The 27,825-nt window shown below is 40.5% G+C and overlaps 2 protein-coding genes across 4 annotated transcripts in view; both read right to left on the bottom strand.

Moving 5' to 3' along the window:
- The window catches only part of LOC106857029 (uncharacterized), a 182,873-nt gene extending 161,431 nt beyond the window's left edge, over positions 1–21,442 (bottom strand). The window contains exons 1-2 of the mRNA XM_088171887.1: positions 21,403–21,442; positions 18,635–18,757 (exon numbers count right to left, since the gene is read on the bottom strand). Coding sequence (XP_088028013.1) covers positions 18,635–18,724 — 90 coding nt within the window. The 5' untranslated portion in view covers positions 18,725–18,757; positions 21,403–21,442. The remainder of the gene's footprint in view (positions 1–18,634; positions 18,758–21,402) is intronic.
- Positions 21,443–21,656: 214 nt separating this feature from the next.
- The window catches only part of SALL1 (spalt like transcription factor 1), a 16,088-nt gene continuing 9,919 nt past the window's right edge, over positions 21,657–27,825 (bottom strand). For all 3 annotated transcript variants that reach the window (XM_088171885.1, XM_014882665.2, XM_088171886.1), the window contains exons 3-4: positions 25,388–27,825; positions 21,657–24,350 (exon numbers count right to left, since the gene is read on the bottom strand). The exon at positions 25,388–27,825 is cut by the window's right edge and continues 972 nt beyond it. In XM_088171885.1, coding sequence (XP_088028011.1) covers positions 23,910–24,350; positions 25,388–27,825 — 2,879 coding nt within the window. In that variant the 3' untranslated portion in view covers positions 21,657–23,909. The remainder of the gene's footprint in view (positions 24,351–25,387) is intronic.

The raw sequence follows: 27,825 nt of genomic DNA on the forward strand, positions 1-27,825 counted from the left end.
GTAGAAAAAGAAGACAGTGTTTTCCAAAAAGTTACCAGTTTCCAGATGAGTTCTGAAAGTTTTCCATAATGTCGATTTTGTTTTGTGGAGGGGGAAAATAAAAAAAAAATCAGATGTACAGCTTGAGATTTTTTTAGTCTGAGACAAGTTTCAGAGGTCAGATGATTAATGCCTATTTTGTTTGCTCAAGTTGAGGCCACAGAATTACTCGGCATTCCTTAAAATGAAAACAAACAATTTTGGCTTAGTTCTTAGGTCTCTACCTGAAGTCTCCAGGATAGTTTTACACATGCACACACACAATTCCAATGGAATTCCTTTTGTGCATTGCAATTCACCACAATTCTAGTAGACAATAGGCAACTCAATCATATTACATTTCTATAAATTACTTTTATAGGGAGTCTCACAGACTCCCTACAGTGGTGGATAGCTACTATTTGAATCCCTATACTTGGCGACTATTTTGAAAAGTTGATTAAAAACATGTATTGCACTTAGAAACAAACAACACCATATGGTAACTGTGGCTATCCTGCAAATAAAGTGCACAAAAAGAGAAATCTAATTCATAAAATTTGTAATCAATGTTATTCTTCTTTTGCAATTGATGCAAAAAAAGGGACTTTAGTGGTCCAGAAATAACAGCTTTATAATTAAGAATTTGCAAACCTTGGTACAAAAAAGGACACTGTCAACAAGAGCTGCTCTGTATAGTGCATTTTAGAACAATTTCGCCCCACACCAGAAGAACAATTCCTTTTAAGAAAAGAGGATCAATTTTTCAGGTGTGGGTAACTCTTAAAGACACAAAGAAATGTTCTGTTTTCTTTATATTTCAAAAGACCTCTAGAGACCAAAATATGCAAACTCAAACATATCTAACCCAGACAGTGAAAGCCTGAGGTTTGATTACAGTGTATTACTCTCAGACAGGTTTAAATTAACTGAAGAGGACAAACAAGGAAGAAGAGTTCTTACCACTGATGGAATGAAGGGTCTTTTCTTTAACAAAGCAACAGGAGATATCACCTTTCCCTGAGAAGGAGTCATTCACTATAAGCACAATGTGTTATTATTGTGATTTTTAATTGAAATGTAAATTCTGGGAACACTCTGACCTAATTTACTCCCAGAAAAAGAGGGCAAAATTCTCATTTTCAAAGCACTATGTAGTCACTTCACTGTTATCAACGAGTCCTGGTCAATGGTCTGGGCTTCAACCACTCTGCAAAGCTGAGAGTATTTCACAGCATTCAGCTATGGCCTCCTTACACAGCACTGTTGATTGTTACAGCAAATAACTCCCTCTTATTTATTTCTTTTTAAAAGAAGAAATTTTCAAGAAATAGTTTTTTAAATAGTTCTGAAATGACAAGGCTCTGTGGGCAGGATGCTGAGTGCAGTGACAGCAGCAGCAGACTGCAGCAAATCCTCCCTGGGAGTGGGATCTCTCCTGCAAACCTCCTCACTTGCAAAAGCTCAAATCAAATCAGGGCTGGTGTGTGTGCTCAAAATAAGTAAATCAGAGTAATATGGTAGGAATCTGGATTGCTGAAAAATTAAACATGGGCCTAAGACAACCAACAGCCACCACATGAAAGACACCTTGACAAAGTCATTGTCTTGTTCTCAACATCCAGGTATTACATGAAATGCAACTTTCTAGCTGATATAAAAGATAGAGCAAAAGCCTGAATTATCATAACTTCTCATTCTTTCTGTGTACTTTCAGATGTATAGCAAAAATCATAATATTAACTGTGATTAACTGTGAGCAACAGTCACATTATGATGTTCTTATATCCTGACAGGGATAATTATTAGAGCAAGATTACATAAGAAGTCCAGCACTTTCTGCAGAAAGCTGAGGTGAAAATGCAATTTCACAAAAAGGAATAAAATAATTCTGGCAGCAGGAAGATCATTTAGAAGGGTAATAATAATCACAACCAACAAAGAAAAAAAGATCACTGATCTTGGAAATCCATAGGGCAGGAATTAAACACTATAATCAAATTGTTTGTGCAACCATTTAGCATCTCATTTTCTTGCTGTGCAAGCTGTAGAACCACTTGAGACAAGCCATCTTGGAGAGTAACAAAGTGCACCAATAACCAACATGGGATGAAAAGAATATTGATAGCCCGTGACAAGCGGCTTCCTGAGAAATGTTTCTTAGTCAAAGAGCAGCAATCATTAAATATATGAGGGTCAGACAATTTAATCTGCTCTTTTTATATGGATTAGTTTAGCAAAGTAACAGAGGAGACAATTAATGCCTCCATAGCTTTTCATGCCATGACACTAGCCCATCATTTTTAAAACAAATACTTGAAAGATGATTTCCTATACTACTGAATATGGCCACACTCATTTTAGTAACTATTAACAGCACTGATAAGGACTGACTTTATTATGAGGCACAATTACACATTCCAGAAAATCATTACAATAAAAGCACAGACTATCTTTTAAACAAACAGATAGCTAAATATTTTACATAAAGATTTCAACTCCTATACTTTCCACACTGAAACCATAATCCTGGAGAGGCTCCACTTCTCTGTGCCATTACAGATTTTATCATACAATCAGATTTATGTCTAAGGACAGAATACTGGTGTCAGTGAAACACATACAATAGTTGAATGAAAAGTGGTTACTGTTCAAGTGTGAAGAAAAGACACATAAAAATTCAGGGCAGGGGGCAAAGAAAAATAACCATTACTCTATAGAAAACTCCTGTAGACTGAAAAAAAAAAGTGTAATCTGGTTGGGAAAAAAACGTATCTCATTCTACAATTTAGTAAAGAGCTACACACAACCAAAAGAAAGCCAGTTTAAATCTTCTGTTTAGAAAGTCAGAGCACTGGTCCATAAAGAATAATTAAATTAAACCTTAGAAGAATTTCTAACAGGTAAAGTATCATTTCAATTTAGCCAAGATGTCAGGGTTTTACTCCAGCTCCTGATGGAAAGTGTTACAAGCCATTTTAAGGCTAACCATAAAGCTCTTGCAAGAATCAGTCAACTGTCCAAGGCCACCAGACACCCATCAGCAGCCACAAAATCTGATCCAAGACTGCATTTCCCAACTGCACTGACACACACACACAGACACACTTGCCAGTGTTAGTGGGTTTTCCAGAATCTCCTCAGGTAGCTGTTCACACAGGACACAATACTCACACACACACACACAGATCTCTCAGTACTTTGCTTTTCTCAGGTGTTTCCCTCTTGGCCCTTTCTGACAGTTGTTTGACAGATGATACAAATTGCCTGACACAGATTTTAAAGTCAGATATTTAAGAAAACGAATTACAGCTGATGTCTCTGGCATAATGCTGTGTGACACAGATAGTTAGGGAGAGTGACACAGTTGGAAAATAATGTAAGTTGAAAGCGCTTGTAACAGCTCAGGATTCAAGGTGACTTTGTGCTATAAATCACTAGTTTTATAATTGTTTTGAGATACACTTTGTGGATGAGATACAAAGCCCAGGAGATTCAACAGGTCTGTTTCCATCTGAATTCTCTGTCGTTTTTATCAAGCCTAGTGAAACTGCAATTCCAAGTTGAAGCACGCTCATCAAAGCTTATGCAGAATTAGATTTCACAATTAGTCTTTCAAATTTCGCTCCTTTAGCATTGGTTGCTGAGTGTGCATTTCCACCTCTTTTTTCTTTAAAGATGAAAAATGTTATTTGAGCCAGAGAGGAAGAGACATCACACACATTTCCCCTTCTTTGCATACTCATATAAAGAACTCTTCGCATGCTGAGCTAAATAAAATTCCTGATACTTTTTTCCCCAGTTTGTTCAATAGTGCAGTAGGACAAGAGAGGAAAGCAAGTGCATGCCCTTGATGTTATTCAGGTTGGCAGCAACTGACCTGGTGCTATTGTTCTGGAAGCTTTCTTGAGCTGGCTATACATTGCCCCAAAGACATTGGTCACCTACAGCAAGGATGAAAGCACAGGTTCTCTAACTTCAGTTTTGCTGGTGAAAAAAAGCAGAAACTACAAAATACCACCTCCAAAACCTAGCACCACCACCAACCTACACTCAAAACAATCCCCAAAAACAAATCAGTATGAAGACTGAGTGTAATATAAAGGAAAATGAGGCCAAAAGAGCACCAAGAAATAATTAAGTGGTAATAGTGAACTTTACTTTTCTTCTCTTTTTTTTTTTTTTGATAGGCAGTTTAAACATTATCATTCAAAATTTTCAACTATCAGTTAGAAGAGAGACACAGAATATAGCACCAGACTTGTTCTATGCTACTTTGGTAAAACATTGGTGCACAGACACTGCTGACAGCCAGAGCATATCTTTTATTCAATTCAGATTAATTCTAAAAGGTGAGTCTTGGAAGAGTACACAACTCAGCCCTGAAACTGATACATTCATTGCGTGTTTCATTTATAGAAGGGGCTGGGGTACAGAACATGGATCCTGATGGTCATCTGAAATTTTTAAAATTCTGAATAAGAAGAATTAGATGCTTTTTTCCAATATTACAATGTCATTAGCTTAAAATAAGCATAGAGTGCTATCACATACAGGAAGGAGTAACAAAATCTGGCCCTGGGGTGCTGTGCAACAACTCAGTAAATCTGGCCCTACTTAAGTTTCAGTGGCCACCAACAGTGTGAAGTATTGCTCAGTGCGAGAAAGAGAGGCAAATCCAGTCCAGAGTAACCCACCCATTTTAATTAAAAAACAAGAATGGAATTAAAGGTTGCTTTAGGCAGTAATGGTAAAGTTGAATTAACATCAATATGGGGATCTTCCATTTATCATCGCAGAACAATCACATTTGAGCATATTTATTCTTTCTAAACATTTCTAAATTCAACAGTCTTAAATAAACACGAAGAACAGAAGGTTTCATGTTGGGTGAATAAAATGGCCTGGTTCAGCTCGGTTGCACAACAAGCTATTCATTGACTTGGGGCAGGGAGACTTCACCCAGGAGCTCAGGCTGCCTCAAACACCATCCAGTGGTTCATGGAGTTATTACAGGACAGCCCCTGCTCCTTCTGCACTGCTCTCCCTTTGAAGAAGTAGTTACAAGTATTTCAGAAAACTGGACACACAGGAAGGCAACTCTACCTCAGCCAAGGGGGAAAGTAGCTAAAATAGAAACCTAAGGATATTGGGATGTAAAAACAGGTAAGAGAAAAAAGAAACCCCAGAAACTACAGCTGCCATTTTATAGCAGGCTTGCAATAAATGACTTTCAACAACCTGAACTAATGAATCAGTCTCTACAATGAGACAATAAAAGTGGCTTCTGTGGCATAGCCATGATCACTGCACTGATTGGAGCATGACATTTATATTTTAAAATTACATACCATGTAATTCACACTCTTTTTGCATTTTAGTCCCACTATGTCCCTCAGAGAGCAATGATCAGCATCATTCCATCTGCCTTTGCAAAAGCCCAGCTCTTCTCCATGAATCCCAACCAGGCTCACACATCCTACACTGAAAGACAAGATGAAGCAGCCCTAACTAAAAGGAAGGAAGGCAACACAGCTATTCTGTTAAGAAACAGACAAGTTGTTGATTTCTATCTAGACAATCGCTTTTTTGCATCATTTAGAGAAAAGATTCCTAGGAATTATAATGTCATTGACTGTCCTATTGTAATGTAGTCACACAAGAGACACTGTTCTTTCCCTCCTTTCTCTATCCATCTCAAAGAGCCTTGTTTTGCTATCAGACTTCCATAAGGCATTTTACAAACACATTACTTGACTACATGGCTATATTTTACAGAAAACTGAAAAGGAAAACAAACTAGTTTGTAAGACAGCACCCTAAAACCTCTGTTTTTCTTGACTTCAGCCTAATTTCCAAACCAATAATGTAATTGTCTTTCACATGTTCAGCATTGCTTATACCCATTCACTTCAAAACATTGAAATACTTCACTTAGAAGGGCCTCTGTAGATCAGGTGCAAACACCTGCTACATTCAAGGAACACAAAGCATCCTATACAGATACATATTTCAGCTCATGTTCTCAGTTATGTCTGACTTCAGTGAAGATATCCTAATTTACATCTTACTGCACACTTGATCCTTTTCACAAGTCACTATAATTCCCTTGAAAGGAAGTTATGGACATTATTTAAACACATGGAAAACTAAGAGAGAGAATTTAAATGCATCTCTGTTTATCCATCTAGTAATCGCCATTAAGATCTCAAGCACTTGGATGAGATATTCTCAACACTACACCATTATTCCTAACTCATATATTAGGCAGGGTACTAGCCTAATTAATTAACTTAATATGTTAGAAAAAGTTATTTCAAAGTTTGAGAGATGCATTTCCAAACAAAAAGCTCAGGTGTTTTCTAATTGTATTTGCATTTTACCGTCTTGGTCCTGGAATATTCTGACAGCTATAAAAGAAATAATTTAAATAATTATTAAAAGAAAGGGCAGCATATTATTCTAGGTCCTTAAATCATCAGAATTGTTGCTAAAGAAGAGAAATCAGGAATATAAGAGCCCAAGAAACAAACAAGCTGTATAAAAAGAATTCCTACCTATAAGGCTCTTACCTGCCAGGATCTCACACGTTCATCCCAGCTGCCACCACTCAGGAAGCGTGCCAGTGACCCTAATGGGAATTCTTATCTTAACAAAATGACCTCGTACCCACTGGAGGCTTAGAAACAGCCAGCACAGCTCATGAGATCCAAGGAACCTGACAGAATAACCTCCCACTTATGCAAGTAACTAAACAGGTTATGTCAACACAATTGTCTTGAATTTAATGCACCATAATTCACATACTGGAAAGTCTTCATGTGATAAATCAGATTTTTAAAGGTAGTTATTCTTTTGTTTACATGCATGCACTCGCAGAGGAAAAAGGGTGTGAGTCCAAGTGCTAAGAAGTGTTGTGCAGTGAACAGCTGTGCTGCTGACAGGGAGCTGAGAGGGTTCCTCTGGGTAGGGCTGTGAGGAGAGACGTGCAGGGGAGAGGATGCTCAGCCCCACACCCTGAGGGCTGGCACACTGCAGGGTGCCAGGGGTATCATCACATCCCACCTGCCCCAGCCACACTGCCATGGCAAAGGAGGGGGTGCCAGAGCTGCCCAAAAGGTAACACCAGGAAATATGCGTTGTTTCAAAGCCAGGTGACAGCTTAACCTTTGAAAGAGGAGAGAGAAAAAGAAGAACAAGTAATTCAATAGATAGAGAGTTATGTGCCTTTTACATCAGCAGTGCTTGACAGCAGATAACTTCTTCATTCCCTAAGCCTCAGAATGGGTAAGAGTAGTAGATAAGAACGTTAGGTTATTCACATCTCAAATTGCAACAAAGTAATCAGTTACACCATCAACAACAATAAACTAGTCAGCTGCATTGAAGTTAAATATTCCTTTGGAGCAAATACATACATCTAACAGCTGGTAAGTCATACTGCTAGCAGCTTCAGGAAGAAATCATTGCATTGTTTGCTTACATTTTAGCTGATTTCTAAGCCTTCAGCAATATGATTTTTTAAATGGGAAGATAAGAGATTATACAAAGGTTAGCTGGTTTCAAATTACCATTATCCTACATGAATATGATTCTACAGTGTAGTTTCCTCTGCTGCTATAAGTTATCTATAAGCATTTAGACACTATTCTACTTTATTCAGCCCAATTCACCATGGTTCCAAAATCTACTGGGTATCCTACTCAGTATGTTTGAAAACACGAGTGTAAATGGCTGATTCTCCATTGGTACAAATACTTTATGTAATTCAATAGGATTGTTTCATGTGCTTTACAGATTAGTAACATTTTCTACACACAGACAACAGTATAAATGAAATCCCTTTCTACTCTAAAAAATCTTGCAACAACTCATTAAAAAAGCTGAAATAAACATAAGATACTAAGAAATACTCCTGGCTAATGACTTACATACTTCATTGAAGGCACTGGCTTTTGATAGTGCAAGAGCAGATCGTATGAAACATATTCAAATAGTGCAACAGAACCTGCATGAGATGAGCAAACATTTGTCAAGGCTCTCAGCAGCCCAAGTACAGCTCATTGGTGATACACAATAAACACTTCCATGCTCCAGGTTTCACACAAGCATTTATGTACCAGTGACCTACACTGCAAAACAGCACAGCAAGAGCAAGGAATCCACCCTCAGGACTTCTGTATTTCACTGAGCTCCAGAAAGGAGTCGGATTACTTTCATAATTGTATCAAGGAATTGGGTGTTGCAGCCACAGAGATACGAGTCTTCTCTCACTTACATCCAGTTTAAACCAGTACAAATAAGAAGGGAGTCAGGGCCTGGATTCCTTTCTTATTTCTGTGGCCAAGTCACTGCTGAATTTAGGCAAACTCCTTAACTAATCTGTAGTAGCAAAGTCCCTTACTTGGCTGAGGAGTTAAAATTAAATCTACTTTAAGGGAACTAGTGTTGTTCTATAGAATATTTTGAGAGTCCTAAATAAATGGTGCTATTGAAATAAAAAGCAACATCACCCCCTTTTGTCTTGAGCAGCAAGCCAATGTGTAGAGAACTCTCTTTCCATTAGGAGAAATTGATGATAGAGTCAGCCCCTTCTCTGGCACCAACAAAATGCTGTTTCCCTGAACATAAGAGGAATTAGACAGCTGGAGATGGTTTCTTTTCTCTTAATTCTAAGCTTTCTTTTCTCAGCATTCAACTTAAAAAGCATTGACACTTTTCTCAAGTAAAGCCTACTAGTGTTCATGTGGTTCTGACTGATGATTTTTTACTTCTTTTCCTTTCTCCCTAGAAGCTGTTTTTCCTGCATCGTTCCATCAAACACTTGTGCTAAAGCAACACTCCACAAAGCCTCTCTGCCTGCCCAGCCAGGGAGCCTCACGTGTGTCTTTGTTTTGGGCAGTGTCCTTGGGGAAGGCTCCTGGTGTTTCAGGTACTGCATCAATAAAGGGCCTTAATGATTTCTCACTTTCTGAAACATTTAGGGGCACTGCCAAAGGCCCCAGTTTCAACCTACTGCAGCATTATCAGCAACACAATCAATTAATAATAATACCCACACAAAGGCAAACATTTATTGGATATTCTTAACTTAGTCATTAATTCCCTTTTTCCCTCCTTTGTAGACACTTCATTGGTTCTGAATCCTACACTGATGTTCCCAGAAGTTCTCATCCTGAGTATGGCAAAGGCAGCTGAAAATATTCTTCTGTACATCTTCAACTAGTGCAGTATTTTGGGCATGGTTATAGGTTAAGCTACTTTTTGACACAGTAGATTTGACAGCAGTATCTCCTACTACAATTATAATTATAATAGTGTAAATGTGCTTTGACCAGGATGGCTTCACCCTCCACAGGGATGCCTTTCTACTGGCAAAATACTTCATTGCTTACCTGCCTATGTACAGTCAAGGAAATGAAAATATGATATACTGGTATAAGCAGCAGCTCAGGTATTTCTATTGATACATTCTGTTTTACTTGTCCTGAACTAAATTATGTACTTTCTTTTTGTTTTCCTTTCCACCCAAGACATTCAATAAATATTTTTAAAAAGTAGACTTCTGCTTTTGCAGCTCATATGAAACATATTTAAACAGTACCTGCAAGAGATTAGCAAACATTTGTCAAAGTTCTCAACACTCACAATAAGTACAGCTTATTAGTGCTACCTTTAAAAGAGTTGTTTTATTTCACAATGAAACCTATTACAAATCCTAACTCGGGAAAGAAAAAAATATCAAAGTAACTTGTTTTGACTTCAGGGGGAATTTTGCCCCTCTATAAGAACAATCAGCACTATTAGATTCCTAATAAGACTATGATATTATGTGGCATTGCTGTTGGTCAGGTTTTCCAGTGACTTGTACATGAGATTTTTATTAAGTAAGAAAATAGTCAAACATGAAAACATCCTTAGGTTTTAGATCTCAAAGACACAAGAAATACTTCCTTTAAGCAGGTGTGCCTTCCTGGGCAGCTGTTTTAGATTAGTAAATTACAAGCTCAGGATTTTATTCTTAAATATGGCTAAAGAATAAACTCTTTAGTCTGGCAAGTTGGAGTCAAGCTGCCACAATGAGCACCTGTTGAGAAAGCCCATTATTTGAAGCTGGAGGTTCTGGGTGAAAAGATCACTGTGAATTAATTTTGATTGCTTCACAAAACTCTCCATAACAAATGGTCTCTGACAAGGGTATCAGGGGACTTCCATTTGAAGGGGAGAAAAAAAGATTTTGTTTCTAGGAAGGTAACATAATCTCTGCAGTGACATTAAAACACACCAGTGGCTGCACTTGCTTGAATCTCTCTTCTGAAACAGATTGTATTTGCTTAGGTTACCAGGTATTAGGTTTTGGGAAGGGAAAGGGAAACAAATGATATCAAAATCTTATCTAAAAAGTTAGCTAAAAAGAATATGGCCCGAGATCCATGAATCCTGAATTGTTAAGGCATTTATTTGCTTACAAGTTTAATCACAGACACATTTCTGGGTTTTCTGGATTGCTATAAGCATTACCAAAAAAGAGGAGGAGGAGAAACGAATAAACAAAAAAAAAAGCTTTTGCAGTTGACTAAATAAATCAGCAGCTTTCTTGTATGTGCTGACTCCAATAGTAAGTTAAAGTAATAGTAAGGATAATAAGAATATCTGACAAATGCTTCTCTTGTTTGATACACAGGCTATTGAATGAACCACTCTCTGTCTCTCTGATAAGAAGTTTCCATCCAAAATATACAACAAAACTACCTGTCTGTCACCTCCTGATTAAATCTAAGGCCAAGCTTACCATCTGTTTGTGCAAATGAAAAGTGTAATATTCTACCAACTACTCTGCATGACCACTTCACTTAAGGGTTTCCTACAAAAGGATTTTCAGTTCTTCCAGGGATTATTTTTAGAACAAAAAGAATCAGCAGAAACCACTGTGCTTTTAGCTAATAATCATGATCCCGTTGACTTTATGCTTGATTTGTCAACTCTTAGCCATTAATTTTACATGAATTACAACTTCTGATTCCTTCAAAACTGACTGTAAAAACTGTATGCATATGAAGATAATAAAATGCTCATAATGACTTCCTTTTTTGTGTGTTCTGTTTTTAAGGTAACCTGAATTATATCATCAAGATATTAATTGCACCTACACAAAAATTTGGGTGTGGCAGGATTCATATGGGTACCAGAGGCCTGTGCCCATTGCTAGTAAAATCACTGCAGCCATAATAAAGTCAGAATGTGGCCACATTCTGAGAAATAAAAGTAAAAGAAGAATTCTAAGTAAATCAGATCCTGCACTGAGTTAATGTATGGTATAAGTAAGAATCAGCCTGATTTTTGACCACCAGCCATACAATCTTCCCAACTTTTACAGAATCTCTGTTCTACAACTCAGGGCACATGACAACCACCTGAAAAAACAAATACTGATGCTCTTCTATTTCGTTCTAAAACCCAGACTGATATATTGTCATAATCGCAGAACAGAAATATTAGAAGTCTTTCAGCTGTTGTAAATAAAACTGATAACCTGACCTGTTTAAAGTTGAACATCAACTCTGCATTGAAAAAAATGCGTGTCAGCTCTATTTACCTGCACATGCCTTTGACAACAGCACGGTCCTGCAGCCCAAATGTCAGCTCTGCCCTCCCAGAACCTTCCCAAAGGTGGATGCATGAGGGAGGAGCTGGCTGCACAGACACTGACTAGTACAAACTAGTTCTATTTGAACAAGTTGAGGGCTTCTTCCACTCAATTTTTGTTTTCTACCCTATGTAACTCTAAAAGTTATCAAATATATACATATATATGTATATATCTATATCTATCTATCTCTATATATATATCTTCAACTGATAGATTTATTCTCTTGTCAATTCCATTATTAATCTAAAATAAGACATGAAGCAATGGGTCAGAGTGAAAAAAAAATCCCATAGATAATGTTTTCTCTTAAAAAGATAGGAAAAGATGAAATCTTTCTAATAAAGCCCCTGTGATTCTATCATATCACACTAAAAACACAGTGCACACCAGAAAAGTATGAGCAGTGGGAAATCTGTAATATATCACTTGCTTTTTTTCTTCATGTCTCCAAAATAAACTGCAACTTTCCCATGTTGAATAGTTCTTCCTTAAGTTAATAAAATCTGTCACTTTCCATAATGGTTGATTGGAAGAAAGTCCACAGGTGCAGTATTCTGTTGTTCACAGCTTGGGAAGTCAAGGCTTATAATAAAAAGCCCTCTGTGTTATGGTCCTCCTTCCCCATCAATTCACATCAAGTATTATTAGAATCATCTGCCACCTCAGTGGTGCTTCCTCTGTGCTCAAACTGCAGAAGCAACAATGACATTTTACTGCTCTGCAGGTGCTGCTGTGTGTGGTCACAGACACAGAAGTGTGGCCTGCTATTGTTCTCCAGCAGCACTTTGATCTCAAACACAAAAAGCACAAAAAGCCACAGAGCTGCCTGCCCTATTCATTCTTATGCTGGGCTGATACCAAGTGCAGAGAGAAAGAAGAGGTGACAAGAGCTGGGCAATCCATAATATTTATTTCAACAAATGCTTCAAATCTTTTTAAACATCATAAAAACACGGCTCATTAAACTACAACAGCCTTGAAATTGTGTTATAAAACCACAAAACAAAAATCAATACTTCTGCTGAAAAGGAGGTAATGAAATATATCGAGTTGGTTGAAAAGTGGTTTGTATGAATCATAATATTATTATGTGCACAACGCTTCTGCTCCCCATACTTAAAGTTAACAAACTAGGGAGTATTTTCTATCCCATCACTTAAACAGGTGCCACAAGGTGGTATTTATCAGTTATTTTCCAGACTTGATCCTTCTGCCATAAATAATGCTGGGATACAGGAAGCTTAGTAAAAGGAGATCAATCCAATGCATATTTGCTACCTGAGCTTCAGCTGTTGTATTATTTCACAGTCTGATCAATACAGTGCTCCACAATAGCAAGGGGAAAAGCCACAACATCACCCTGATGAGTCACTGTAGGTTTACTGCTGAACCAGGAGGAGGTAACATTTCTGATTTCATAAAAATTAAATTTGGTTTGCAGCATTTGACCACTATTAAATAGTTTAACTCTCTATTTCAAGTCTTTTGCAGTGACTTGTCCAGATTTTCAGCAGTTACATAAACTCTTCTGGAAACAAAATCCTATACAATATTACTTAAAACTCTCTAATTTTTTTTTTAACTGAGGTTATTGGTCTGCAAGTGAATTCAGGGAAATCTGATACTTAAAAGTACTTTGACACTGACAAACAATAATGGCATTGATATTTTTCTCAAGGAAAATCTACTATAAATGCCTAGAAACAATAAAGAACAGAAGGAAGAGATTGAATAGTAACTAAATGAGACTAGCCAAAGGCTCAGCAGCCATTAGTAGCCACTGTACTCTCACCCTCCTCAGAAATAAACCCCCAAATCTGCCAAACTCTGTCTGTAATGTAATCAGAAGACAGTAAAAGCTTGCCATCCTGAAATTAGTTCATTTAAAAGGGCAGTGCTAGATCCACATAGTCTTTCAAGATGAAATAAAGAAGAATACTATATATCAAATCAATTGATGGAGGGAACTAAAAGCAGTTTTTAAGACCTGTGAAGAGTGAGTGCTTTTACTATTGCAAAAGAGAAAATGCATAATATTCAACAGAGTCCAACCTGGGCTCTGGGAAGAGAGGAATACAGAGCATAAGCTGAGACTTCTGTACATCTGATTTGCTGAAGAGAAACAAGGTCTGATTTAGGACAAACGCATCCAAAGCACTTCCACAGTTGCCACTGCCATAGCCAAAACCTTTTCTGCACATCCCTTCTTATATATATGAACATTCCAGGGCACACAGAGCCATTTTAATGCACCTTGGTAATTTCAAAGTCTCCTGTACTGGAGATCATGATGCATCATGTTCCCATCATTTTAGACAATAGGAGCACTCTTCGTGTCCACTCACCATGAGAAAACAAAAGCTTAGTTTTATACCCCAGCAGAAAAATCTCACTTCCTACAGCGTGTGAGATTCTAATCCCAGCTGGGGAATGGTTCTGCAGAAGCTGAGGAAATGCCATCCTGTAAATGAACATCTCAACTTCCCTTTGGCATGCAGAATGAACCAGCTTCTCCAATTCCAGCAGGGAGCCTTTCCAAATTATGCTTTGATTTTACTACTTAACAGGAGGAGGAGAAAAGGTGCTACAGCTGGTAGCTACTGATATTTAATCTTACACTTATTTTTACTTTATTGTTTTCTATAAATAGTCTTGTCTTTCACCAGCTTTGCTGCTGTTAGAACCTTTTCCAGTAATTGTCAACATTACACAGAGCCTTAACCCCTGAGAGAAAGAAAGAAATTAGGGGTGGAAGATGAGAGACAACTACTGCAGAGAGACATATCACATCATCACAGGACTCCCTGCTACTTCAGAGTCTTCTACAGGAACTAGCTGTATAACAATATCATCTGCTTAAGGTCAAATCTCCCCAAAACGTTATTTGGAAATGCAGCAGCCTGGATTTGACCCTCTACAACTCCCAGCCACATCCCACGTCAACTGTGGGTACCTGACAATATCCTGGCTCCATCAGCACCTTGCCCCTGCCACTTGTATACATAAAAGCTATTCACACAATAGACTCGTTTATTTCCTTTGATAACATTAAAAAACAAAAACAAAAAACAAACAAGCAAAAAAACAAAAACAACAACAAAAAAAAAAAACAAACAAAAAACCAAACAAACAAACAAAAAAAAAAAAAAAAAGAAAAAAAAAAAAAGAAAAAAAAACATTCGTTTTTGTGGGCAGACTGCTGTCCAGAAGGGCAGGAGGCATTAGGATGATCTCAGTGTGTTTGTCTAGGATGTCAGCTGGTAACTGTCCACTATCATGGGACTTGGGCCACGATTTTAAGTGACTTAGTGTCAACACATTTTAACAGCTTGATTGTTAGACAGGGTAGCACATTCTAAAAATCATGATTCTTTGGGATGGTTTAAATGGAGCATTATATAAATTGGAATAGCAAAATAAACCATTGAACAAGCTTCAAATTTAGGCCAAATTGCAAAAGAGGTGAGGAGCTAGGAAGCTGGAAATTGCTGGCCATATTATTTTTGTTGTTAACGCTGTCAGTATCTAATTTTCAACTAAAATGTACGTCCTTTGAGTAGAGTATAAGAAAATATAAGAGACTGGCACCAAAGCCAGCAGCTGCAGGACCCCAATTTGCACAGTTTATTTCAGTGCACTCTGCACTACACCACACTGGTCATGAGCCCTTTCACATCATCCTGCCTCACACACTACCCTCAAACAAACCATGTCACTAAGGCAACAAATCTGGCCCTAAACTGTCACGTTGTCTACTACCCAGCATTTTTCTTTTGATTAAATATCGCCTTTACAATTCCACATACTTTTTCTTACTATTTTTTCATATAGGAGAAATGATAGAGATATAGATATATAGATATAGATATATAGATATATAGATATAGAGAACTGATTACCTGAATCTGTTATTTGTGATAAATATCACAGAACTGGAAATCAGCTCTGGGTACTCGTTTGTAAGGCAGCAATGGAATCAGCATTTCTTTGTACTGTTCCCTAGAAAGAGACATCTTGTCTACATGGAAAATTCTAAAAGATCATGGCTACATCCAATAGTTCAACAAAGGTCATGAGACCTTCTGCAAAATCTGATGATTTGATTATACAAATATAGTGAAAATGTAAGGGTCTATAATACAGGATTAACTTTTGAACTTCATCTAATAAGTTGCAAATAATGTACTAAGGTAGCAGCAGAGCACTTCCAGATGTTCCAGTAGATGCTGAAACACAAAATACCTGTGTGTTGGCTGTTTCAGAACCATTTATGCTCCCAGAGAGTAGCTATGTATGATATACACACATTGTAAAAGACCAGTGAGAAGTTTCCTATCTAAATACCCAAAATAAGCAAAATTAAAGGTAAGGAACTGTTGGCAGTGTCATTTTACAGAACACATCTGGAGACTGGAGCAACTGGCTGAGGTCACACGTGTCCCAAAACAGAGATGAAACTTCCATCTCCTAAACTATCCCCTCACATTTTAACCACAAGCAAAACATCTAAATAAGCCCCCAAGGTTCCAAATCACTCATAATTAAAATGTAATGAATTCCATTCAACAGTGCTAACAATATGGGTGCATCAAGCTAGTGCATCCTTAGAGTGAAAACAACAAAACCACAGGTTCAAACAGCACCGATGCGGGAATTAAATTCCAGTATTGTTGTTAACTTTTCATTTGCACTAATGGCTTTTAAGAAAGCCAGACATTTTTCCTCAGTCCATTTTACCTTTTCCCTCCATTTGACAAATATTGATTTTCATTTCCTCCAAGTTTAAGTGCATTGAATGCTACTGTGACTGGTTTGTTTGCTTTTTTGTTTGTGCCCCAGCTTTATTGAGGATGCCAGCATGAATGCATACAGCTTTCTAAAGAAGGAATTGGTTTAATAACTTCTTAAGATCCAGGAGAGAACACAGGGGCCCAGTCTACTTTTTGTATAGGTTGTGCAGGAAAAGTGACTCTAGGTGCCTGTCTGATGTCAGTAAGGAGACTGCTGAAGTAATAGCCTCAGTGTTTTAAGCTGCTACTGCTGTGCTCTGTCACAACAGGACAAATTATGGAGTGTTCTCTCCCCACTACAGTGCAAATTTAGACATACTTCAGTGGCATTTTAAGCTAAGCCTATTTTGTAGTCAGTTGTCCCCTTAGGAGGCTTGGTTTGGAAGGTAACACCTCATGAAATTCTGGCTCAAACAAGCCATAGCTTTATGAATTCTTTTCTCTCTGACTCACTGATACATAAGCTCAACATCCTTTTGTAAAATGGGCTCCTTAAGCTTTGCAAACCTGCCCAATACATTTTGGACTCTTTCCTATCTTAAACAAGGAATCAAATAAGAACTCGCTTAGTCTTTGTGGTGATATGAATGAAGAATGCTTAAGAAATCTATTCCACCTGTTCAAATATGGAAGCAAGAGAAATCTCAGGGCAGGAATAAACAAACTGAAAGGGAATGAAATAAACACCTTAAACAGCCACATGCAGCACTACAAAAATTGTCTGTGCAGCACTCAGGCACTCCAGTGCTAGAAGCCAAAATAAGTTCAGCTGACTTAGGCAGGGGGTGAAGTTGGTTTATGTGTATCAGCACCAGAGCTCTGTGCTGGTGTAAAGGGTTCCCACAGCTGAGCTAACTGGTGATTTCACCACCACGGACAGCCCTGCTCTCAGCAGCAGCTCTGACACAAGGTGCTGAGAGGACTCAGTGCTCAGCCTAGACAAGTAAATAGGCACATAAACATCTGAAATCTGTTGTCTCTCTCTACATAATTTGCTTTCTATGGATCCTCTAACCACCAGAAAGACAGGGTTCACACGAATGCACATTTAGTAATGAACATGATTATCCACTTAGTTATTGTACATATGAAACAAATGTTAGCTTCACTATGTATTAACTGACATTTTAAAATCCTGATGAAAGTAAAGCAATTCAGAATTATTCACTGCTAGAAAAAGCTGATTTTCAAAACAGGCAGTGCTTTGAAAAAATTCTTAACATCATTCATCCGATTAGTCTCACTGCCTTCACTTTGGAATGATTTTTAATAAAAAAGATGAGGAAAAAGAAAGTAGTGATGAGTGAAGTTAAATCCATTATAGTGTGCCAGACCACTCAATTTTTTGCTTTCCATATTCAATTCCAAATAGTTCTTATGTTGCACCACCTGATGCCAGGTGCTTCAGGGCTTCTGCTACACCCACCTGACACTGTGATGCTGCATTTTTAAGACCTTTAAATAATAAAAATAGACCTTTGCACTTCAACACTGTGCTGGTCAAGAGAGCTGTCTGTATAGATGATGTGAATGTCTGCTAACATGGAAAGACTTCTTACTTTTGAAATAAAATGACACGAGAAGTTTCAGGTCTGATCTTTCCAGAGAGAATCTTTCTTATCAGCAGAGGTGACCAGGTATAACATGGGCATGGACATGTTTTTGGTGCCCATCTAACATGATTTTAAAGTTCCTTCCGGATGTGACAGCAATTTCTGAAAGTTCAGAAGAGCTTGCAGCTTGGGTTAACTAATTAACTGCTATAAAAAGAGAGATGGCATCACTTTCTTACTTTGTTGCTCTCCAGTGGGTGTTCTCACAGGTGTACTGCATGCTCTGAGTCTTACAAGATGTTGGCCTTGCTCCCCACACAGAGCACTGCACAAAATGACTGCAACCCTCACAAGCATGTTCCTCACCCCCTCCTGCTAGACAGACTTGAGCACTACAGAGAATTCCTCTTTCCTGTTCTCCTTTTTTCAGTCTTCTGCTCCCCTTCCCATATCGTTGAAATATTCTGCCTCTTAAGAAATTTAGCTTGTGGATTCAAACATACATGTCTAAATTCAAACAGAAAATAAAATGGAAACTGAAGAGACTTGTGGTAGGACAAAACAATAACATGATTTAAACCAGAAATATCATTTTAATCATCATCATTCTTACACCTCATTACCTGTAAATTATTTCTGTCACCGGGTGTGGCTCGGGGCATCCTGGTATCCCATGTCCCTGGAACAAGATCTTCCCAGGAAGGAATCATCATGCACTCACCATCTTCCAGGAGTCTCCTAGGCCACTGTCAAAGTGACACAAGCACTTGCTCAGTGTAACCATTAACTGTAACCTGGATGTAAAACCCAGAAAAATCAAATCAGAAAATCATAAACACAGCTGTCAGTAACTCTGTTCTCAGCTGAAGTGCCATATTTTCCAATTATTCCTGTTCTTTCCTATTGAGATTCATATTTCCAAGCCTCTACTCCTCACTGTTTTGTCTAGAGATACATATTTATATAACAGCCTGTGTTGTAGGTGAAATCTTTAAGTCATTACATTTCAGCTTGGCAGACAACAGACATATTGCTTCCAGTTTGTATAAATAACTGTACCCACTTACTTGCAAAACATTATTTTAAGTTCTGTCAACTCATATGCATGAGAGAAGGAAACCAAATTTTTAAAAGTTATTTTTATTGGAGAAACAAACAAATAAACCCCAACCAACGAGGAACAAAGGTGGGAGAACTACTGAACACTGACAGGGAAACAAACCTGCAGAGCTATGGAACACTGGCAAGGAGGCAGCAAAAAAGACCTGTCCTGCTACAGAGTCACACCTTCTGCTGCCAAGTAAAACTGGCCTCCTGCAAAGGCACAACCAGGTAAATTGTGACTTTAAAATGCAGGGAGCATGCCCCAAAGAAATGGTCAAGACAAGCGGCAACCCTTGCATTTTGATGGCCAGCAAATATTCTTCACAAGGCAGGAACAAACTGAAGCATCTGCTGCTTGCTGCAACTGGGAGGGCAACCGGTCCCCGAGTCTCAAACCAAAGCCCAGCCTAGAAGAAACATTAAAATGCAACAGACTTTTCCCTGAGAAAAGGGTTTAGGATTTGGTTGTCAACAGCACACAAAATAAACCGGGCAATTTGCTGCTTCCTCTCCCTTCTCACGCCTGCCTGACCATTTCGGAAACCTCATTCCTGCCCTCCCCATGTGCTGCCCGGATTCCGCCTCCACTCCGCCGGGATCGCGGGTCCTTTGGACGAGCCCTTCTCTCCGTCTGCCCCGCTCCATCTGCCCAGGTTGCCCCTGGAGGTGAGGCGAGCACCGCCGGGCTGCTCCGCGTCCTCGCCCTGCTCCGGCGTCCGGGGAAGCCCCAGATTCCCGGGCCGGCCCCAGATTCCCGGGCCGGCCCCAGATTCCCGGGCCGGCCCCAGATTCCCGGGCCGGCCCCAGATTCCCGGGCCGGCCCCAGATTCCCGGGCCGGCCCCAGATTCCCGGGCCGGCCGCTGGCAGCGCTGCCCGGCGGCAGGGGCAGCTCCGCCGGGTCCCGGCCAGCGCGGTCCTGCCGCTCCGCCGCGGGCTCTTCCCAAGCCGGGAAGTTTCGCACGCCATTAGCCCAATTTTTAAATAAATCACGTCTGTTTCTGGGTGAAGAAAATTACCCGTCATGATTAAATGATTGCGTTGAACGATCGCTGGCGCTTAAGAAAAAGAGAATACCAACCCACCCCACTGTGCCTTATTTTAATGGATGATAAAATTGTGATGGGAGAGACGAGACGGGGGGGGGGGGGGGGGGGGGTAAAAAAAGGGTGAAGGGGAAAGAAAACTTTGTTGCTAATGAGAAAAATGAGGCCGCGAAAACAAAACCGTAAAGAAAAAAAAAAATTCTATTCTTGAATAAGGATTAATTCAGTGTCTGTGAATAGGAAACGCTGCGCTGGGTAATTGCAGCGAGGTAGCGCGGCTCCCAGCTGTGAGGCGACGCGGGCACCTTTGTGCGCTTGCCAGGACAGCTCTGGGGAGAGGTAACTTCCCCCGGTCCCCACGGTCTGGTGTCGAGTAACGGGAAATTTAAAATTCCGCGTTTCCAGAGCAAATTATTCCCCCCCACACCCCCTCCTTTCCTCTCCGCTTCCCCTCGCAGGAGGCCGCCGGGCGCTCCGCCTGACGGGGCGGGGAGTCCCGAGCCGCCTCTGGCCCCGCACCCTGCGGGCTCAGGGACGATATTCCCGGCCTCTGCAGCGGCCCGGCCCCAGCCCTGGTCGGGGCTGGCAGGAGAAAGGGAACGGATGGTTCCTGCACAGTGCGGGGACAACGACCCGGCACCTTCCGCGCAGCGGGCGGCACAACCCTGGCACCCCTGGCTCAGCCCAGCACAGCCCTGGCACCCCTGGCTCAGCCCGGGCATTCATCCCTGAGCCCGGCACAGCCCGGGCACTCTCTCTCAGCCCGGCACAGAGGGATGGATGCCCGGGCCGCTCCTCCGGCCAGCACCCGCCTCCGCCGACGGCAGCGAGGGCAGCGCGGAGCGAAGCAGCAGCACGGCGGGGCAGCGCCCCGGTCACCGGGACCCACCCCACACAGGGCTCCGGGGCAGGAAGGGTGTCCGGGGAGCCTCGCCGGCCGCAGCCGCCGGCAGGCAGGGAAACGCTTGGGAAGGGCTGGGGGACAAAAGGGTCGGTCACCCCCGGCGGGGCGCGGCCGGGCTGGGGCGGCGCATCCCCTCGGGCAGCGGCCCCTCCTCGGTGCCGGCGGCGCCCTAGCCGAGCCCGGGGTGCGCTTGGCGCAGGGTCCGCTCACGGAGCGGGCCGGGGGAAGGCCCTAAGGTACGAGAAGGAAAATCGCTCCTTTTTTTTAGTTTTGTTTTGTCTTTGTTTTTTGTTTTTTTTTTTTTTTTAACCCCCGAATAATGCCAAGCGCGTACGTTACCCTGCGGCAGGAGCGTCCGGGTGCCCGGGAAGGTTCGCGAGTGCGGGGCCCGCCTGCCCTGGGCGCGGCTTCCCTCGGAACCGAAAGACTCCACTTCCCCGTGGGAAAGGGCTCCGAGGGCTGAAGTTAAAGGCACTAATGAAACTCAAGCCGCGGAGAGGAAACCCTCCCGAGGCGCGGGGGCTGCTAACCTTCCCTGGCAACTTTTCTGTTGCACAAATCTCGACTCAGTTTAAAAGCAGAGTTAGTTAGTATTTCATTGATAAAATCATCAAAATCCTTTTAATTTACCTTTTTCTGAGACCAAAAGGTGACTTAAAATTCTTAAATATTCACATTGACAAGCCAGCTGGCTCTAGCGTACAACTTACATGTTAACAAAAATGCATATCATGTACCAAGTGAATCATCACATTCGAACAGGAAAAGTCCTAAAGACATGAAGTCCAAGAGGTATCCAGACTACGCACGATTCTTAATCACAGGAAGGGGAAAAGTCCTCAAGAAAAGTATTTCTCACCCCACCTCTTCAGTTGTAAATCCTCTCTAATGCCCAATTTGCAACTCGGGCTATGGGAGGAGCTAAGTGATCGATTCTTACTTTAAAAGGTGGGCAACTCCCCCCACAGTGATCCTGAAAATTAATCCTGTAACACAAAACACCTGAATTTTGGAATTGTTAAAAAAAAAAAAAAAATATATATATAGTCACATGGACACAAAATTGGCTATGCCTGTTGGTTTTGAAGGCATAATTTGAAGGCAGCCAATCTGCTTTATTTTTCATAATTAGTAATGTAAGGAGATGAAACTCTACAGGGTGAAAATATTGGACTGAATTATGTGTGACAAACTCGCATTGAGGTTAATGATCATGGCAGGTGTTTAAGGGAAGCCAAATCATGTGCAAGACCAAAGCAATTAAGTTTTGTTTGGTATGTTTTTTTACAATCAAGTTATAAACCCCACATAGTATATGGAGGCTTGCAAGTGGACATCTTAACACAGGTATAGCAGCGTAAGCATGCCACAAACATACAATCTCGTAAAATAAAATTAATATCAAATATAAAGCATTTGAACCAAATCAAGCCTTAAACGTAATAAATTATTTCCTTCAAAGGAAACTTACCTAGGCTCAATAAGGTCTTTGCTAGCAGCATTTTTTTTTATAAACAAATTAAAAATGCCAAAATATCTACAATTTTATGAGAAGGAGGAGTTGGATAGTTAAGGAGAAATTTCTCACTATTAGGGGGTATGAAAAATATACTAGCAATTAATATGCAATACATATATGTATACCCATACTTACAGATATAAACACGCACATACAACCTGGACAGTTAATGTTAACCAAGGGAAAGGCTAAATAATACAAAGTGATTACTAAATACAGGTACACTTTAAAAACACAGAGACAGCGAATTTTTTATCTGTTGCAAAAATGTATTTGATTACTCGAGTAAAATTACAGTATCTCTGCTGTTAGTAAGTATTAAATGTTAAAGAAACTGGACCTCTTTTCCTTTCAACTTTCCGAGAAAGTGCATGTAACAGTCCAAGGTTCCCCCTGTCCCCCCCAATGCCTAATACAAAATAAACAAACACTATACTTGTTCCCTTGGTCAAGGAGTAGGGCTTGGTCTTGTAAGGAACATATGTACATTTTAATGAAAGTGATGTCTTATTGTATATACAGGAGCATCTACAGTTGTCCACGGAAGTTGTTCAAGATGCCATACTTAGCAGCATTGTGAAAGTCCAGCACATTTTCTATAATGAATATACCTACAAGGCAAAATGTTACGTCTCAGTTTCAACTACCAAAACAACACTTCAGTATCTTCTCTAATAATCCGCGTGCTTATTACTGTACAGAAATGTATTAACATTTAAGACGACTCAAGTAAAAAGCACAATACAAATAACAGTTCAAAACGGAAAATGTTAAACCTACAAAAATTAAAGCAGTTTTAATTTTATAATAAAAATCAAAAACTGAGCTGTGTAAAGGACCCACACTGTTCAGTCTATATTCTCTCAGTCCTTTTCTTAATTCTGTCTGGAAAAATTAGACAATGTGTTTGCTGATAAAGTTTCCAGCAGGATCAAAGTGTACATTTATATACAGATTTTTATTAGAGATCTAATGCATCACTGAGGCATCGCATCAATACCAGAGTTCGTGTTAAACTGGATATAGAAAATAAGTTAATGCCAGAATAAGATCACCTAGCAGAACAGACTTGCAACTGCCATAAATGTTACAGCAAGTTTACAGCACTCTAGTCGATTAGTATTTAGTTCAAAATACGGGAGACCAAAGTTAATGCTTGCATTTGTTTGCAAAGCAAGGTTATATCACTAATAAATAAGCACTCTTAGAACTCTAGAAGTAGAACATGGTACAAAACAAAGTCTTTGCAATTGTTGTAGCCTGCAGCTTGAAAAAAGCAACCCTAGGTTGCACTATTTGCAGGAATGTTATTTACGGAGTTTTTTTCCTAATTTGTTACAATTTCTTTGTTGTCTTCCACGAAACGCGTAAAACGGAAGTTAGTCCCATTTTCATTGCTTGCCATTTTCTCCAGACCAGCTAGAGGTGCATTGGGTTCTGAATTCTGGAGCTTCTCCAGGCTTCCTGTTAAGCCACTGATGGGAGAGCTGCCACCATTGCCCAGGCCCCCCGGTGCTGGAGGGATGCCCCCATTCTGGATGACGGAGATCTCGTTGGTCTTCATGGCCAAGCCATTGGAGAGTGCAGCTGCATACTGGTTCCAGAAGCTGGATGGGTCTCCGTTCCCTGACCGTACAGCCAAATCCTTCTGAAACATTTCTGGGAACTTTACAGGATTGCCTCCTAGAAATGTCATGGGGCCATCTACAGAAAGTCGTCTGCCTCGTCTTGCAGGAGTACTGTTCCACATGTGAGTGCCCATGTGAACCTGGAAAGAAAGAAGGGAAGAAACAAACAAACAAAAAATAGAGGTTGACAGGATTTTCAAACTTATTTTGATCACAGAGAAGGCAGGAGTCCATGAACGTGTCCAGTCTTGTTACATAATGAATAGCATTAAAGACAGAGGATACAGGACTCCATTTCCCATCTGCAATAATACACACTGCTTCTGGGTTAGCCCATCACCATTACCCAGCATAACCCGTTCTCCTGCCGAATAATGCATTACTTCTTACTCTTTTTTATTACATGTATTTAGTTTATAATGACTTTGCATTATTCTGTCAATTGCAGATAGCTGCTTTCAGGTCTAGAATTGCTATGTCCACTTTCATTGCAATGGCAAGTATTGTATTTGACACCCTTTACCCTATAAATGTCCTTTTCAGACAGGCAGAAAGTATCCTTTACTGATTGCTCATCGGAGAGCCTCGTGTATAGACAGAATGGCCTGAAAGTAATTATTCATCTCACATTACTGGCAGCAACCTCTAGAGAAATACTCTGTCAACAGAAAAATGTACACAGTAAAGTGCTCAACTGGTGTTCTAAAACTTAAGTATATTTGCTTTTTCAAACACATATCAGTAGGAAATGTTAGTTATATAATCAATTAAAGTAATGCCCATTATTTCCAGAATTATGTTAATAGTTTTTTTAAACACTCATCTTACATGATAGTTATGAAAAACATCACATTCAAGAGCCTTTCACTGCTTGAAGAGGTGTGTGAGTTACAAAATGCATTTCTGTTAATTAATACTCCTTACCATCATTTGGCTGTTCTGTTTCACACTCTGCAGAGACAGGCTTTTCTGGTAGATGAATTTTAATTAAGTCAAAACAGCACATGCCTCAGACCTGCTGCCAACACGAGCACTCAACAAGAGACCATCGAGGTCTACCAGAGCTGACTAAACACAGCCACACCACAAACACTGTTGTAACATTAACAGGTGTCAAAAATCAAAAACCCCCAGCAAGGAGTAAATGAAACTGAAGAACAGTAAGAGGAAAAAGTACCTTCAGATTGCCTTTTGTTGTGAATGCTCTTCCACATATAGTGCAGGCAAAAGGTTTCTCACCAGTGTGCGTTCTTTCATGGATCTGCAGAGCACTGGAAGAAGAAAACGTTTTCCCACACGTGTTGCAGTAGTGCTGTTTTGGAGTTCTTCTGGGGAGAGCAGGGAGCAGCACAGGGGATGTGGCAGAGGACAGTGGTCCCGAAGCAACTAGACCAGAGGATGCTTCTTTGCTGTCCTGAGGAGAGCTGTGCACCAAGCCGTTAACCTCGGTCTTTATGAGCGATGACAGTGTATTAGTGGGCATCACTGAAGAGTTCTGATTGGGGCCGATACTGGAGTTGGGCTCAAAAAGCTGTGATGGTAGATCTCGCATTTGATGTGTCAACATATGCTGCTTCAAATTACCCTTTGTGGAAAAGCCACGATTGCAAACTGTGCAAATAAATGGTCTCTCTTTGGTATGACTTCTGTAATGAATGTCCAAGGCACTCTGACAAGCAAATGTTTTGCCACAAATGTCACACGCAGTGTTTTTAAATTTACCTCTATCTCTGAAAGGAAAGAGCATACTCAGGGACTCTTCTTTAATCATTTTATCAGTGTTACTAGACGTCAAGTCCAAAGCACCACTGTTAGCAGGGGTTGGAGACAAACCGTTGGCAAACTCGCTTGGTAAAGCTCTTAATGGTTTCTCTTCAATACTTGGTGACTTGTGGTAATCATTAGTGCTGTTGGATGGAGACAAGGCCTGCATGGAAGAGGTAGACTCTGAGACAGCAGGGCTTCCAGCACTTTGGCTTTCCATATCACCACCGACCGACGACGAATCGTTAGTTAAAACATCCCCTTCCACTGACCCATTTTCTACTGACTTTAGGCTTGCCTGAAGTTGTTCAGCAAGGCCAGCATTGATCATCTTCATCTGATTTTCCAAAGCAGCAATACTTGACATTTCCAGGGGCAGAGGGGAAGAAGACAAGCTGTCTTGTGATGCATCCACAGATTTAGGTGTATCTGGCACGCTGCTGTCGGGACAGTCTTCCATATTCTCATCTGAGAAGTTGTCTATATCATCAAAATTCTTATCATCAAAAGATCCCGTATCTGATTCCATTGACTCAGGATAGTTTTCTGTCACTGGGGTGTTGGGGATCTGCCCTCCCATGTGCATTCGGATATGCTGCTGTAGCACAACAGCATTGGTGAATTTTTTCTGGCAGATCGGGCAAGAATGTTGCACTCTCAGTGGGGGCATGGCACGATGGACACTGTAGTGAGTCTTTAAGTTGCCCTTAGTAGTGAAAGCACGACCACAGATTTTACATTTGAATGGCCTCTCTCCAGTATGGGTGCGATAATGCATTTTCAGTGCGCTCTGGCAACTGAGAACTCGATGGCAAATGATGCACTCATTAGGATCAGTTGCCTTTTTGTCAATGTTTTCTACAAGTTGCTGCAATTTTGACGTTTCAGATGCTGGCGTTGAATCCAATAGTCCTCCAAATGGAAACTTTGCCTTAAACTGCTCTGACATAAGAGGCATCAGTGGATTTGTAAATGTGGCGACACTGCTGGAGCCCGAGTCTGCTGCGGGGGAGCTCACGGAGCTGCTCATGTTAGTGATGGTGCTTGTGTTTTGAGGGTTTTCTTCCGTTTTGCTGTTTGAGGTAGGCAACACACCAGCCTCTACCTCTTCGGAAAGTCCATTGGAAATTTTTGATGTGGGATCAGCTGTTCCCGAGTCACTCTTGACAGAGCAGGGAGGGCTAGCAGAAGGATGGCTAATGGGAATCGGCTGAGGCTCCTCAGTTTTGATGAATGGGGTCAAGCTTGGAATTGTTGGTGGGAGTGGCAGGCCAACAGAAGTTGTTAGGGTGGAGAGGACTGGCTTGCTGTCCAGCCAGCTCGTGACAGGTTTCTCTGGTGGTATAGACATCCCATAAGGAATACCCGTGCTTGTAGGAATATTGTCCAAGTGCTCTGGCACTGGGTATGGATTCATTTGAATATGAGGGTATTTTTCTTTGTGACGCTGAAAGTGGACTTTTAAGTTTCCCTTTGTGGAGAACCTGTTTCCACATATGTTGCATTTAAATGGCCTCTCGCCAGTGTGAGAACGCAAATGAATCTGCAAGGCACTGTCACTCCCAAACACTTTAGCACAGAACCTGCATTTGTGCTTAAAGAATGCCTCATCTGAATTACTTTTTGCTTCAAATGCAGTTACATTTGGTGGCTTGCTTTTTCTTTGCTGTGCCAAGGCAGTCAAGGAGTTTAAATCCTCTGCAGGTGTTCCAATATTGGACAAGGGACTGGAGAAAACAGAGTTACTAGGGGTGGGCTGAGGTAGAAGTGGATTAGATGCAGGACTTAATAAACTGCTTATTGCAAAAGCTGGTGAAGATGATGCTGATACTGGTGGGTTGGTGAGCTGTG

The sequence above is a fragment of the Sturnus vulgaris genome, chromosome 12 (genome assembly GCF_052056855.1).
Source record: "Sturnus vulgaris isolate bStuVul1 chromosome 12, bStuVul1.hap1, whole genome shotgun sequence".
Lineage (NCBI taxonomy): Eukaryota > Metazoa > Chordata > Aves > Passeriformes > Sturnidae > Sturnus > Sturnus vulgaris.